At 41.8% G+C, this 13,922-nt stretch overlaps 1 protein-coding gene across 1 annotated transcript in view; it reads right to left on the bottom strand.

Annotated features, from left to right (window-relative positions):
* Positions 1 to 1,026: 1,026 nt before the first annotated feature.
* Positions 1,027 to 13,922, bottom strand: part of Utp11 (UTP11 small subunit processome component) — a 16,454-nt gene continuing 3,558 nt past the window's right edge. Inside the window, exons 2-8 of the mRNA XM_008850227.3 lie at positions 11,054 to 11,115; positions 8,018 to 8,120; positions 6,153 to 6,266; positions 5,091 to 5,184; positions 4,867 to 4,997; positions 2,235 to 2,345; positions 1,027 to 1,519 (exon numbers count right to left, since the gene is read on the bottom strand). Of these exons, the coding sequence (XP_008848449.1) occupies positions 1,436 to 1,519; positions 2,235 to 2,345; positions 4,867 to 4,997; positions 5,091 to 5,184; positions 6,153 to 6,266; positions 8,018 to 8,120; positions 11,054 to 11,115 (699 nt within the window). The 3' untranslated portion in view covers positions 1,027 to 1,435. The remainder of the gene's footprint in view (positions 1,520 to 2,234; positions 2,346 to 4,866; positions 4,998 to 5,090; positions 5,185 to 6,152; positions 6,267 to 8,017; positions 8,121 to 11,053; positions 11,116 to 13,922) is intronic.

Genomic DNA, 13,922 nt, shown 5'->3' with positions numbered 1-13,922 from the left:
AGGTCAGCCTAGACTATATGAGACCCTGCCTCAAAAACAAATACACACACACACGAGCTAGAAAAATGGCTCAGCTCTTGGAGAGGACCCAGGTTCAGTTCCCAGCATCTACATGGTGGCTCACAACGATCCATTATTCCAGTTCCAGGGGATCCTATGCCATCTTCAGGCCTCCAAAAGCACTGCATGTCATGAGTACACTTATACACATGCAGGCAACACATACACACACACACACACACACACACACACACGAACAGGCTCAGTTGATAAAGTTTGCCATGTAATAAGAGGACCCAGAACTCACATTTAAAAAGCCAGCACTGAGGCTGGAGAGATGGCCCAGCAGTAGCACCCACATGGCAGTTATGAACCATCCTTAACTCCAGTTCCAGGGGAATCCGAAGCCCTCTTCTGACCTCCGCAGCATTGCATGATATGGATACACTCACATATGTGCAGGCAATACACTCATACACCAAAAAAAAAAAAAAAAAAAACTTAAAAAAAAAAAAAAAAAAAAAAGCCAGCACCAGGGAGGCCAAGACAGGCTTAACTCCCTGGGACTCACTGGCCAGTCAGGCTAGCCTTATCAAAAATCTCGAGGCCAATGAGAGACCCTGTCCTAAAAACAAGATGGGTGCTGGAGAGAGAGCTCAGCAGTCAAGAGCACTCGCTGCTCTTGTAGAAGAGCTGGGTTCAGTTCCCAGCATCCACATGGCTGCTCCAGTTCCAGGGGATCTGACACCCTCTCCTGGCCTCCACGGGTATTGCATGCACATGTGCACTTACATGCACGCAGGCAAATAACTCATAAAATTTTTTTAAAAAAGGCAAGGTAGATGGCTCCTGAGGAATGAATGACATCCACAGTTGGCCTATGGCCTCCATACATGTATACACATAAATGTACACACACACAAATAAATTACAACTACTGGATTTTTTTTACCATGAACTTACCATGAACTTATACACTTTTAAAAAAAATTCAGTGATGTAGCAAAAATGGAAATAAGCAAAAGATTAGGATATAAAATTTACTATAATTAGAAAGCGAAAACACAAAAATATAAACATAAACTGATACATACATAGCTCTCCAATGCAAAAGTAAACCAAAATGCTTACAGTGGTTGTTTACCTCCACAGAGCTGGCACCTGCTGTGCAATAAATATTTGTTGTTACTTAAGTACTGGGATGAGAAATGTAGTCATCTATTTTCTACTTTGTTATGAGATTATATGATTTTTATAATGAAAAAATTTAAGTGCCATATATAAAAGACTACTTTCATAATATAGAAGCAGTGATACTGGGGGAGGACTTTAATATTTTTATAGAAAGATATCAAGTATCAGACTGGTAACAAATCATGGTTAACAACAGGAACACCAGGCCATTTGAACTAATGAAATTTGAAGATATAACACTTCAACGTTTCCGGCGAGTCTGGAATTTGTAAATAGCTGGGGAGTTCACTGTTTCTTTCTTCACCTTCACCTTCTGAGTTTTATCCTGTAAGAGTAAAAAGGTGGTCGGTAAACGGAAATAGGGTTTTGTAAAGAAGTAAGGTCAATAAGCTAGCTAAGAGAAAGCCTCTGACACAGCCCTGCTCAAGGTTCAGAAGAGACAGAACCTTGGCCTTCCTGTGTGCAGTGAGTCAGCCATCCCCAGGGTGCCCAGAAAGCACTAGCTGTGTACAGTCCTGGTGAAAATTGAGAAGAGGTGCTAAAGTAATTATTTTGTTTAAAATCATAATTTTAATTCTCTCACAGAACCTCAGTTAAGAAAGGCTGACCTAAATGATCTGCAAGGCTAAAGAATCTGACATTTAGAGGAATGATAATATGAAAGAGGCATCTTATATTCCTTAGCTGTGCTATTTAACTACACAATGTTGTCTATTTTTAAACACCAGTGAGTGACATGCACTGTTTTGTTAACCTGTTTAAATGTTACGGGAGCTGCTCATAAGCTATAAAGTTCATATGCTACCTGATCCTACCCTTTGCTGTTCCAAGGCACTGACTAATAACCCCCTTATTACCTTCTTAATCAAGGAACATTTCAACACTGTCAGAGCAATGTACACTGGCTCAAACCACTGCCCCTGAGGAGCAGACATTTTCACTGGGGTTGATTTACACACAGCTGAAATCCAGTCTCAGTTAAGACCTTTATAGAAAAAAAAAAGAAGAAAAAGAGACGGCCCAAGGCTCTCTCTTCTCACCATAAGATCTTTTCGTGTTTGAATTTTCTGGGCAATAACGAATAATTTCTTCTCCCGTTCAATCCGCTGTGTCAAGCAGTCATACTGCCTTTGTCTTTCTTTAGCTATCCGCTAGAAAGGAATATATATTTTCAAAAAAACAATTAACAAGGCAAAAATGAGTAAGAAACTGGTACTTGAGCCCAAATGCATAAATGGTTGCATCAACTCTCTCCTCACTCCAGAATCAAGGTGTCGACTTCAAAATTACCACATTCTAGAACTGAAAGCAATCGTGGAGTTTATCTTATCAAAATCTATCTTTTGGGGGGGGATGGGAGGAGTTTGAGACAAGGTCTCCCTTTAGCCCCAGCTGGCTGGAACACACTATGTAGACCAAGCTGGCCTTGATCTCAGAGAGCCACCAGTCTCTGCCTCCCAGGTTCTAGGATTAAAGGTGTGTGCTGTGCCACTATATCCAGCAAAATCTGTCATTTTACAAATGCAGAATAAGGCCCAGAAAAGAAAATTAACTGGCTCAAAGACAGAAGGTTCACCTAGAGCAGAGTCAGGGCTGCCCTGGGCCCCCTGGTTCCAGGAATGTCCCCAGTGCTACACTAATCAGTTTCAACCTCTGTTACAGGAGATGAGGGTAGCAACAGACCAGTAACTAGAGAGTCTGCAGAGTGAACAGAGCAGCAGAAGGGCCAGCAAGCAGTGTGCTGAAACTCTGAAACTCAAAGGGCAGAGGGATTATTTTCAGTGGGAATGACCCATAAAGGACTCCTCAGAGACCACTGGTGTCCTTGAGTTTCAGAGAATCCTAAGCCTCTGAGAAAATGACAGAAACTTTGGCTTCTTCATTGAGATAACATACAAATTATCACATATCCGTAATGTTTAGGGCCAGAAGTGCTTAGGATTTCGAATTTTAGGTGGGATTTGGAATATGTGCATGTACATGAGATAACTTAGGGATGAGACCCAAGTCTAAATATGAGATTCATTTATTTTTCATATATTCCTTACATATACAGTCTGAAGATAATTTTACATAGTATTTTTAGTGTGTCTGCATTTTGACTGTGGCCCATCATATGAAGTCAGGTGTGGAATTTTCCACTTGTGATTCATTTTGGCACTCAAAAAAATTCACAATTTGCAAGATTTCAGATTTTGCTGTTTGGGATTGAGACTGTTCAACCTGAACATACACATATGCACAAATGTGTACATATGTACATGCAAAGTTTCCGTGTGAAAAGCAGACGCCCACAGACCTCCTCAAAGCCATTCATATATTTTGTCCCACCCAGAAGCTGCAGCTGTGCAGTCTACTCAGCAGCAGTCACTTAATAAAAATAACTGTGCTTAGGGGGAAAACAAAACAGTAAGAGCAATAACAACAAAAAACTACACTTTAAACAAAGCAATCAAACCAAATGCCCCTTGCCAAAAATGGCAAGACCCAAACCTTATCTTCTTAAAATTTTTTTTATTTGTTTTTTTTTTGTTGTTGGTTTTTTTTTGAGACAGGGTCTCCCCATGTAGCCCCTACTGGCCTGGAACTCGATACGTAAACCATCCCAGGCTCACTTTGATCTCACCTGCCTCTGTCTCCCAAGTGCTGAGACTAAAGGCATGTGCCACCACCCCCAGCCCCTTTTTAATCATCTTCACAGATATAATGATAAACTGTTCTAAATAGAGGCTAGAATACTGATCTCTTCAAGGACTACTGTACTACTTGACAAGTTTCAGTGTCGCAGCTAACTGCAAATAAAATTGTCAAACAGGGTTATCACAAGAATACCAGTCAGCCAGCTCCTCAGCTGGAAGTGCTACCTAGATACAGGGGAATATTACTGGGCCTCAGACTTCAACAATTCACCAATTCTAGCATAGTCTCACAGCAGTGGTTTCAGACAGCTTTTGTTTTCACTTTATTGCACAGACTGTCAAATTTATGGGATTACCCAATATAGTCAAACTAATTAGGGGTATTTATATTACTAAAGCAACTTTAGCTGCCTCTGAGCTAGAGAAAACTGCTGTGAAATTAAACATTGGAAGCAAAACTGATGCGGTGTAAATGATTCAAATCAAAACAGAACAGCTGTCTTGCTTGAAACACATTGACAGCATTTTTTTAATGAATCACTCAGAAGTGAGAGTTCAACTCCAGAAGGCTTTGAGAAAAAACCTGTCTTCTCTACAACCCAGTCATTGTGATAGAAAGCACCATAAGGAAAAGTCAATACAAAATTTTGGTCAGAAATGCATTACATGAGAAACATTTTAATACGCACAGTCATTGCTAAAGGTTCTAGATCAAAGCACTATACACCACACCCTAAGTCTCTGATGTTCTTTCCTGCTCTGCATTTTAAAATGCTGACAAAGGATACAAGCATTAAAGCACAGAGCACAGGGTTAGAGCTGTGGTCAAGCTCCTGACCATTATGGCACATTGCCTTCAAAAAAACTCAAGGAAGCGCCCTCCACCTCTATCCCCATTACCAACCTCTTTCCACTTTGTTAAACAAATATTAGTTTTCCATAAATAATTACATGAAATACAGTAGCAAAAACAAAGTACCACAAATAAATAAAGAAAACTTGAGATTGCCCCAAGAACCACAGAGAAACTCACCTTAAGTCCAGTCTGACGTGTAACTCCTTTCACCTTTTCCTTCTGCAAGGTCTCTAGTCTAGGTCTATTAAAGACTCTGTCAACTAGTTCAGGGGCTGTTTGCAAGTGAGTTGCAATATCAAACTGTTCAACTAAAATTCAAGACAGTTGTTAAAGCAGAGGTGTCTTTAATACCAAACATCAAAGTGATAAGGCAGAGTGTCCCAGAAACCAACATTTCATACCTTCCTTTTTGGTGTCAAAAAAGAACACATGTTTATTCTGTTGCTTCCCCTGGAAATCCAGCAGATGGAGCTCTGATTTCAATCTTTCAATTTTCTAGAATAGGGAATATGGTCTTATTTTAAATTTGGTTCTGGAGTGTCAGAAATAAATTTGCAAAAGCTTTAAACATTTTACATCATTACTATCAGCCAGCAAAGAATTGGTTTCACTCTTTCTGCTTTTTTGTTTTTGTTTTTTTTTTTTGAGACAGGGTTTCCCTGTAACCACAGCTGGCTGCCCTCCATCTCACAGAGAGATTCACCTGCCTCTGCCTTGGCGTGCTAGGTAGGATTAAAGGCCTGCACCACCATGCCTGGCCCTTTCTTTTGTTTTTTGGGTTTTTTTGATCTTTTTGAGACAGGGTCTCCTTGCAGCCCCAGCTGGCCTGGAACTCACAGAGATCCGCCTGCCTCTGCCTCCCAAGTGCTGGGATTAAAGGTGTGCGCCACCACACCCAGCTTCTTTTGTATTTTTAGGTTATCGTACCAAGCACTGGGTATCCTCATGGCATCTTCATACATATGTGTCATATTATACTCTGTTCTCAATGGTTTCATTCTTTTAAACAAAAGGAGCACAAAAACTTATGGCACCAACTATGTATCAGGTACTAGAGATATAAACTCAATAGATATATAAAACTCAGTATTCACAATAATCCTACACAATAGAAAGGAGCATTCCTGAGGAAGTTAACTGGTCCATATCACGGAGCTAGTAAATGGGAGAGTCAGAATTTAATCTTCATCTGTCTCATTCTCAAACCTGCACTGTACTCCACCATGCCGAGTATACTTCTAAGCCATTAGGACAACCAAACACACTCTAAGAATGTAAATGCCAAAAGAAATCAGCCAATAATTTGAGATCGATGGTTTTGCTTTTGTTGTTGTCATTTAAACCAAGGTCATACTATGTTCTGCCTCCTGCTCCCAAGAGCTGAGATTACATGTATACACCACCTCAACCTGTTTCCTTTCTGAACCAACCAAGGAAAAGACATCAGAACAAAGAATTGTTACCTTAGCTTCTGCAACCCTTTTCATTTCTATATACTTGACATCCTGAGTTCTCATCAGCTTTAGCTGCTCTGGTGTCACTTCTTCCTTGGTCTCCTTAATAATATGAACTCCATCCTAAAATTGAAATTTCAAAGATACAGTCCCTAGGAGAATACGATCACTGATAAATTGCTAGCATAATTCATGGTTAATCCAAGACATCAAATGGTGAATGCTAAGCGTAATCCAAGGCACTAGAGGCACTAGGTTCTTCTCCAGCAAAGCACCTCCAGTCATTTACTCTTAGGACACCCCAAGGCACAAGACAACTCAATACATAAGGAAGAATGTGGGATGGGGATGTAACTGAGCAGTACCATACTTGTCTAGCATACACAAGAACTAGGTTCCATCTAACACCACCAAAACTAAAAACAAACAAGCAACAACAGAAAAAAAACAAACAGGAGATGGTACAAAAGAAGGAATGTATGAGAGGTGGCTCAGAGGTTAAAAGCACCAGCCTTTCTTGCAGAGGACCTAGTTTCAGGTTCTCAGCAACCACATAGCAGCTAACAATTCCAGTTCTAGGGGATCAGGCACCCTCTTCTGGCTTCTGTGGGCACTGCACATACATGCAGGCAATACAGGCGCATAAAATAAAAATAAATTTAATTTTTTTTTTTTTTTTTGCCTTTTTGAGACAGGGTCTTCCTGTAGCCCCAGCTGGCCTGGAACTCGCTATGTAAACCAGGCTGGACTCAAACTTACAGAGATCCACCTGCCTCTGCCTCCCGAGTGCTGGGATTAAAGGCATGTACCACCATGCCTGGCTTTAAATTTTTATTTTATTTTATTTTTGTCTTTTTGAGACAGGGTCTCCTTGTAGCCCCAGCTGTCCTGGAATTCACTATGTAGACCAGGCTGGCCTTGAATTCACAGAGATCCGCCTGCCTCTGCCTCCCAAGTGCTGGGATTAAAGGCGTGCACCACCATGCCCAGCCTTAAATTTTTATTTTTAAAAAAGAAATTCAGAAGCTGGAGAAACAACTCAGCAGTTAAGAACACTGGCTGTTCTTGCAGAAGACCCAGGTTCGAATCCCAGCACCCACATGGCAGCTAACAACTATCTGTAACTCCAGTTCCAGGGGATCCAACATCCTCCTCTGACCTCTGCAGGCATTGCACGACACAGGTGCACTTACCTACATGCAGGCAAAACCTGCATACACATTAAAAAAAAAAAAAAAATTAAAAAAAAAGAAATGCATGAAGATCAAGAAAACACACAAAAAAAAACAAGGTAAAAAATACAAATAAAAAAGGGCTGTAGAAATGGCTCAGCAGTTAAGAGTGTTTACTACTCTTCCAAAGGACTTGAGTCCACAGCCACCTATAACTCTAGCTCCAGGGGAATCTAACACCCTCTTCTGGACTCCTTAGACACCTTTACTCACATGCACATACACATAGAAACACATAGACACATATACATAATTAAAATAAATTTTAGAAAATAAGACCTTGGGAGACTAGACAGGTGGCTCAGCAGTTAAGAACACTGAGTGCTCTTGCAGAGGACCCAGGTCCAGCTCCCAGCACCCACATGGCAGCTAACAACTATTTGTAACTCCAGTTCCAGGGAAATTCAATGCCCCCTTCTGACCTCCACAGGCACTGAAGGACATGAGTGCACTTACATACATGCAGGCAATATACTCATATACATTTAAAAAAAAAGAAAAAACAAAAAGACCTTAGACATTAACCAGAAACAACTAGAGAAACTGGAGAAGGACCAAATTAAAACCACAGATGCTTCCACTCTCCCCCTAGTTTCCAACAAATAAGACTCAAAACAACTACTATTACCATTTTGCACCTACCTGGAGTTTAACCCGCGTCATTTTATAGTAGAATTCATCTGGATTTTTTTCAAGAGCTTTCTTCCGGAGAGCTCTGAGGAATTCTCGTTTTTTATGATAGTCACTAAAAAGCAAGTAAAATGACATTCATTACAAAAGAAGAAAAAAATCACCACCCACATAAATGAGTCAGCTCCATGCATCAAAAAATTCATAAGCTAGGGAGCTGAAGAGCTGGCTCAGTGGTTAAGAGCACTAGCTGCTCTTGCAGAGTATCAGGTTCGAGTCCCAGCACCCACATGGCAGCCAACAACCATCTTCAACTCCAGTTCCAGGGGATCCAGTGCCCTCTTCTGACTTCTGCAGTTATTGCTCAACATGTGTATGTTTACATACATATAGGCTATATACTCATACATATAAAACGATAAACTAAAAATTTAAAATAATAAAAGTTTATAAGCCAAATGCAGTGGTGCACACCTATAACCTCAATACTTGGGAAGCTGAGGCAAGAGAACCACGTATTTAAGGTCAGTCTGGCCTACAGGGGGTTAGAAAAGCAAACAAACAAAACAAAAACCCCAAGCAGTGGCCCAGTCACAATCTAATAGTCCTCTGTCCCAATCATACCTAAAATTAACTGTCTCTATCCCACATCTGTCTTAGAGCCACTTAAGTCATTACAGGATACACCAAATAAAGAACAACTTACAGCCGGGCATAGTGGCGCACACCTTTAATCCCAGCGCTTGGAGACAGAGGCAGGCAGAGCTCTTCAAGTTCAAGGCCAGCCTGCTCTACATAGTGAGTTCCAGGACAGCTGGGGCTACAGGGAGACTCTGTCTCAAAAAGACCAAAAAAAACCAAGAACAGCTTACAACTCTTAACAGAGTTACGGCACAAGCTTCAATGCCAAATAACTGACATGATTCAGGAACTACACACTGCCACGTAGAGGGATGACTAGAATGGTTAACTCTAGCCATACTGTGTGGCTTTGAATCTAGAATCCACAACTTCTGGCTAAGTAACTCTGGGTAAGTTAAATAACCATTCTAATCCTAATTTCATATATAAAGTGAGTGTAACAGCAGCCTATTCCAGAAAAAGTTGGAATAAACATACAAACTATATCTCCTAGACCACTGTCTGGCCCAATCACAGCACTCAATATTGGGGCTCAGTGGTAGAGGGCTTCCTTCACATGCAGGAGACCCTAGGTTCAATCCCCAGCCCAACACACACAAAAAGGAAACCAATCACAGCACTCGATTATTACTATTAGAATTATTACTATTAGCTTCACAAGCTCTGGTACAGCTTGGCATGGTGAGGCACACCCTGTAATCCCAGCATTCAAGAGGCTGAGGCCAGAGAACTTTCACTTGAGACCAGCCTAAACTACACAGAGATGTCTCAAAAAAAAAAAATTAACTAGGGGCTGGAGAGTTGGCTCAGTGATCGGTTAAGAGTACTGACTGTTCTTGCAGAGGACCTGGGTTCGATTCTCAGCACCCACATGGCAGCTAACAACCAGTTCCAGGAGATCTGACACCCTCTTCTGACCTCCTAGGGCAGAGCACAACACAGGTACATCTACCTACATGGAAGCAATATACCCATACACATTATATAAAAATTTTAAAAATTTTTAATTAATTAAAAATTAAAAAAAAAAAAAAAAGCTGGTCATGGGGCTGGAGAGATGGCTCAGCGGTTAAGAACACTGACTGTTCTTGCAGAAGACCTGGGTTCAAATCCCAGCACCCACACGGCAGCTAACAACTGTCCGTAACTCCAGTCCCAAGAAATCTGATGCCCTCTTCTGACCTCTGCAGGCACTGCACTACCTGGGTGCACTTAACCTACATGCAGGCAATACACGCATACACACAAAATAAAAATAATAAAATTAAAAAAAAAAAAAAGAAGTCGGTCATAAGGGCCAGAGAGATGACTCAGCAGTTAAGAGCGCTCTGGGTTCAATTCTTAACACCCACATGGTGGCTAACAACTGAGTGGAACTCCATTTCTAGGAGATCCAACACCATTTTCTGGCCTATTCAGGCATTATGCAACACAGGTGTACTTACACACATGCAGACAAAACACTCAATACACATAAAATAAAAATTAATTTTAAAAAAGCCAGGTATGGTGGTATATACCTTTAATCTCAGCACTCAAGAGGCAGAGGCACTTGATCTCTGTGAGTCCAAGGTCAGCTTGGTCTACACAGTGAGTTCCAGGCCAGTTAGGGCTACACAGTGAGACTCTGTCTCAAATAACTAAAATTTAAAAGTTTGTAAAGCTGGGACCTACAGAAATCCGTTTATCCATCAATACCACCCATGCCCAGAGCATAAGAAAGCCCTCAGCTGACTTATATAGCTAATAAATAATTACAAGCATTTTGCAAATGAAGTGCTAAAAGAAAAAGAATGGACGTAACTGTTTTATAAAATGCTTTCGGGGTTCATCATCACCCACTCTCAGCCTCATGAATCCATCTTTCATATCTCTTCATTCCATCACACATACTGATATAAAAGTCTCAACAAATGGAATTTACATTGTATCTACCACTTCAAAGCGAGAGAGAAAAAAATTAGGTATTTGAGTTGGGTATGGTGGCACACAACTTTAATCCCAGCAGAGGCAGACAGAGCTCTGTGAGTGGGGAGGATAGCTTGATCTACATAGAAAGTTCTAGGCCAGCCAGGGCTACTACACAAGTAAGACTATGTCTCAATAAAAAAGACTCGGCATTTTGTTCAAACACCAAGGCAGAGGCAAATCAACACAATGAGAGAATGATCTGGAAGAACATAATAAAAAAGATTTACAATGCACTACTTAAATAAATAATGCTCTGCCTGAACAAAGAGAAGCTTAAGGTCATGGAAAAATATCTAACAGTGCCAAAGCTTTGGCCACTTTATCAATGGCAGCAAATTATTCCCAGTTGGACACTTGGGCGCTTCAGCTACGGTGTGGGGATGTTGTAAGCTTTCTTGGCAGCACCACTACCAGAAAAACTGGACTCAGACTCACTCCGCACGAAGTTTGTAATCTTTCTTTTTCTCCAGCAAGCCCAGATGTTTTCGAAAGCCAGGCTAAAAGACAAAAGACAAAAAAATAAGTACAAACACATGTTCCATCAACAGGCCATCCCAAGAGTCTCTGTACAGCAAATCTATGTCCTTAAGAGCCAACCCACTACCCCACTCCTCCCTCCTCCCCCTTACTGGGCCCTACTGTGACCAGGCAGGTCACAAGCACCACCATAGTATGTTTCTTGGCCTATTAAGGACAGAGAGGGGCAACAATGACTCGGGACTAAACAAGCAGTTGCCAGTTGTACTAAAATTACTACCAACTTAATCCAAGGGCTTATAAAATACTATGAAGGGAAAACACAGTAACAGGAGACAACTGTGGTAAGGGAGCTAAATTTAGAGTCTGTAGACTTAGGTTCCATCTAAGCTTTCTCTCTTAACAATCTGTGACCTTGGGCAAGTCACTTAACTGCTCTGAGCTGTCATTTCCTAACCGTTAAATGAAAATAGTAAAGCTGACTAAGGCAATGCTTACCTGCAATCCCAGCACAGGGAGACTAAGGGAGGTAAGGGAGGAGGACTCAAAGTTCAAGGTCAGCCCAAGTTACTACTATGTAGTAAGACAAAAAAAAGAAAGAAAGAAAACAATAGTACTTACCTCATAATGATTCAGTGAGCCTCTGAGTGGTAAGGTATGAGGCAAAACCAAGAATGATGGGAAAGCATTTTCTCTGACACAGATTTAGATAGCATGGAGGGAACAAGGAGTAAATCTTAATGTTATCCTCTAAAAACTACCATTTATTTAAGTGCTTAATATGCATCAGGTTAAATTGGGTGTGATGGTACATGCTTGTAATCCCAGCACTTGGGAGATGGAAGCAAGAGAATCAGTAGTCCAAGGCTAGCCTAGGCTACATGAGACCCTTTTAAATTAAGTGTATATCTGTGTATGTGTGTTAGATGCATTTGCACTTTTTTTTTTTTTAACTTTTTGAACCAGGGTCACTATGTTACCCAGATTGGCCTTGAATTCAATTCATAATCCTCATGCCTCCACCTCCAGAGTGCTGGCATAGGCATATGCCAAACCTGGCTTTGATTAGGTGCTGGGGTTCAAATGCAAAGCTTCACGCATGCTACTTACTGCTGAGTTACAGCCCTAGCTCTGCCTACATCATCTTAATAGCTCACATTTATTATACACCTACTCTATTTCAAAGCAATGTGTTATGCTTGTTACATAGTATTATTTAATCTCTACAACAATTATAATAAAGGACAGACAATTTTACTAAATTTCCAGGAGGGAAATGAAGTTTACAGAACATGTTTAAGAGCGCAAAACTGCCACGTGTGGTGGCATGCCCCTTTAATCCCAGCACTCTGGAGGCAGAGGCAGGTGGATCTCTGTGAGTTCAAGGCCAGCCTGGTCTACATGGTCAGTTCCAGGTCAGCTGGGGCTACAGGGAGACCTTGTCTCAAAAAGATTCCACCCCCTCCCCACAAAAAAAAGAATACCAAGACTGAGGATGTAGCTCAGTTTGGTAGAATGTTTGTCTAGCATGCACAAAGCCCACAGCACCACATAAACCAGACATGGTGACACACACCATAGGAAAAGCCATGGCCAGCCTGGGATACGTAAAACCCTGTCTCTGTGTCACTGTCACACACACACACACACACACACACACACACACACACACACAATGTAGAACCAGTAAGCTCCAAAACTAAAGCTGGGACCTCTTCCATCTGGGCCAGTCTATGATGTTTCACAGCCCACGAGACTATCCTCTTGCCCTGAATAACCCTGAGGCAGGTTATCATACAGTCCTGACAAACTTCAAACTCATGATCCTCCTGCCTCAGCCTCCTAAATGCTAAGATTAGAGGCATGCACTCTTTGTGGTTGACTCCTCCCCCTCCCCCTCCCTTCTCAAGACAGGGTCTCATTCTGTAGTCCAGGTTGGCCTGTAACTCGCTGTTACTCAGAACAGGGCTGGCAATACTCCTGCCTCAACCTGCTGAGTGCTGGAGATAATAGGTATGTGCCACAACCTGCTCTTAAACAATTTGGACTTCTGAGGAGGTATATACATTCCTCTACTGTTTAAATTTGGGATAATAATTTGGGTGGGATTTTTACAGTCACTTTTGTCTTTTTTTTTTTTTTCGTCTTTTTGAAGCAGGGTCTCCCTGTAGCCCCAGCTGTCCTGGAACTCACTATGTAGACCAGGCTGGCCTCGAACTCACAGAGATCCACCTGCCTCTGCCTCCCAAGTGCTGAGACTACAGGTGTGCGCCACCACACCCGGCTTTTTTTGTCTTTTTGAGACAGGGTCTCCCTGTAGCCCCACCTGTCCTAGAACTCACTATGTAGACCAGGTTGGCCTTGAACTCCCAGAGATCCGCCTGCCTCTGCCTCCCGAGTGCTGGGATTAAAGGTGTGCACCACCATGCCTGGCCACTTTTGTCATCTTTTAAAATAACAGGGATGGCAAGATGATTCAGCAGGTAAAAGTGCCTACCACCAAGCCTGGTGACCTGACTTCAAGCCTTGGGACCCACATAATGGAAGGAGAGAGCTGACTCCCTGCAAGATGTCCTCTGACCTCTACAACCACTCCCTGGTATGTGCACCCACACATGCACAAATAAATGTAATTTTAAAAAGTTTTTAAAAGTAAAATATCAGGGCTGTAGAGATGGCTCAGCAGTTAAGAGCACTGATTACTCTTGCAGAGGACCGGGGTTCAATTCCCAGCACCCACATGGCAGCTACGAACCATCTTTAACTCCAGTTCCAGGGGAATCCAAAGCCCTCTTCTGACCTCCATGGCATTGCACGACACAGGTGC

The sequence above is a fragment of the Nannospalax galili genome, unplaced genomic scaffold (genome assembly GCF_000622305.1).
Source record: "Nannospalax galili isolate Female #2095 unplaced genomic scaffold, S.galili_v1.0 scaffold944, whole genome shotgun sequence".
NCBI classification, from domain to species: Eukaryota; Metazoa; Chordata; class Mammalia; order Rodentia; family Spalacidae; genus Nannospalax; species Nannospalax galili.
The sequence above is the reverse complement of the archived record's forward strand: the minus strand, read 5'-3'. Positions and strand labels throughout refer to the sequence as shown.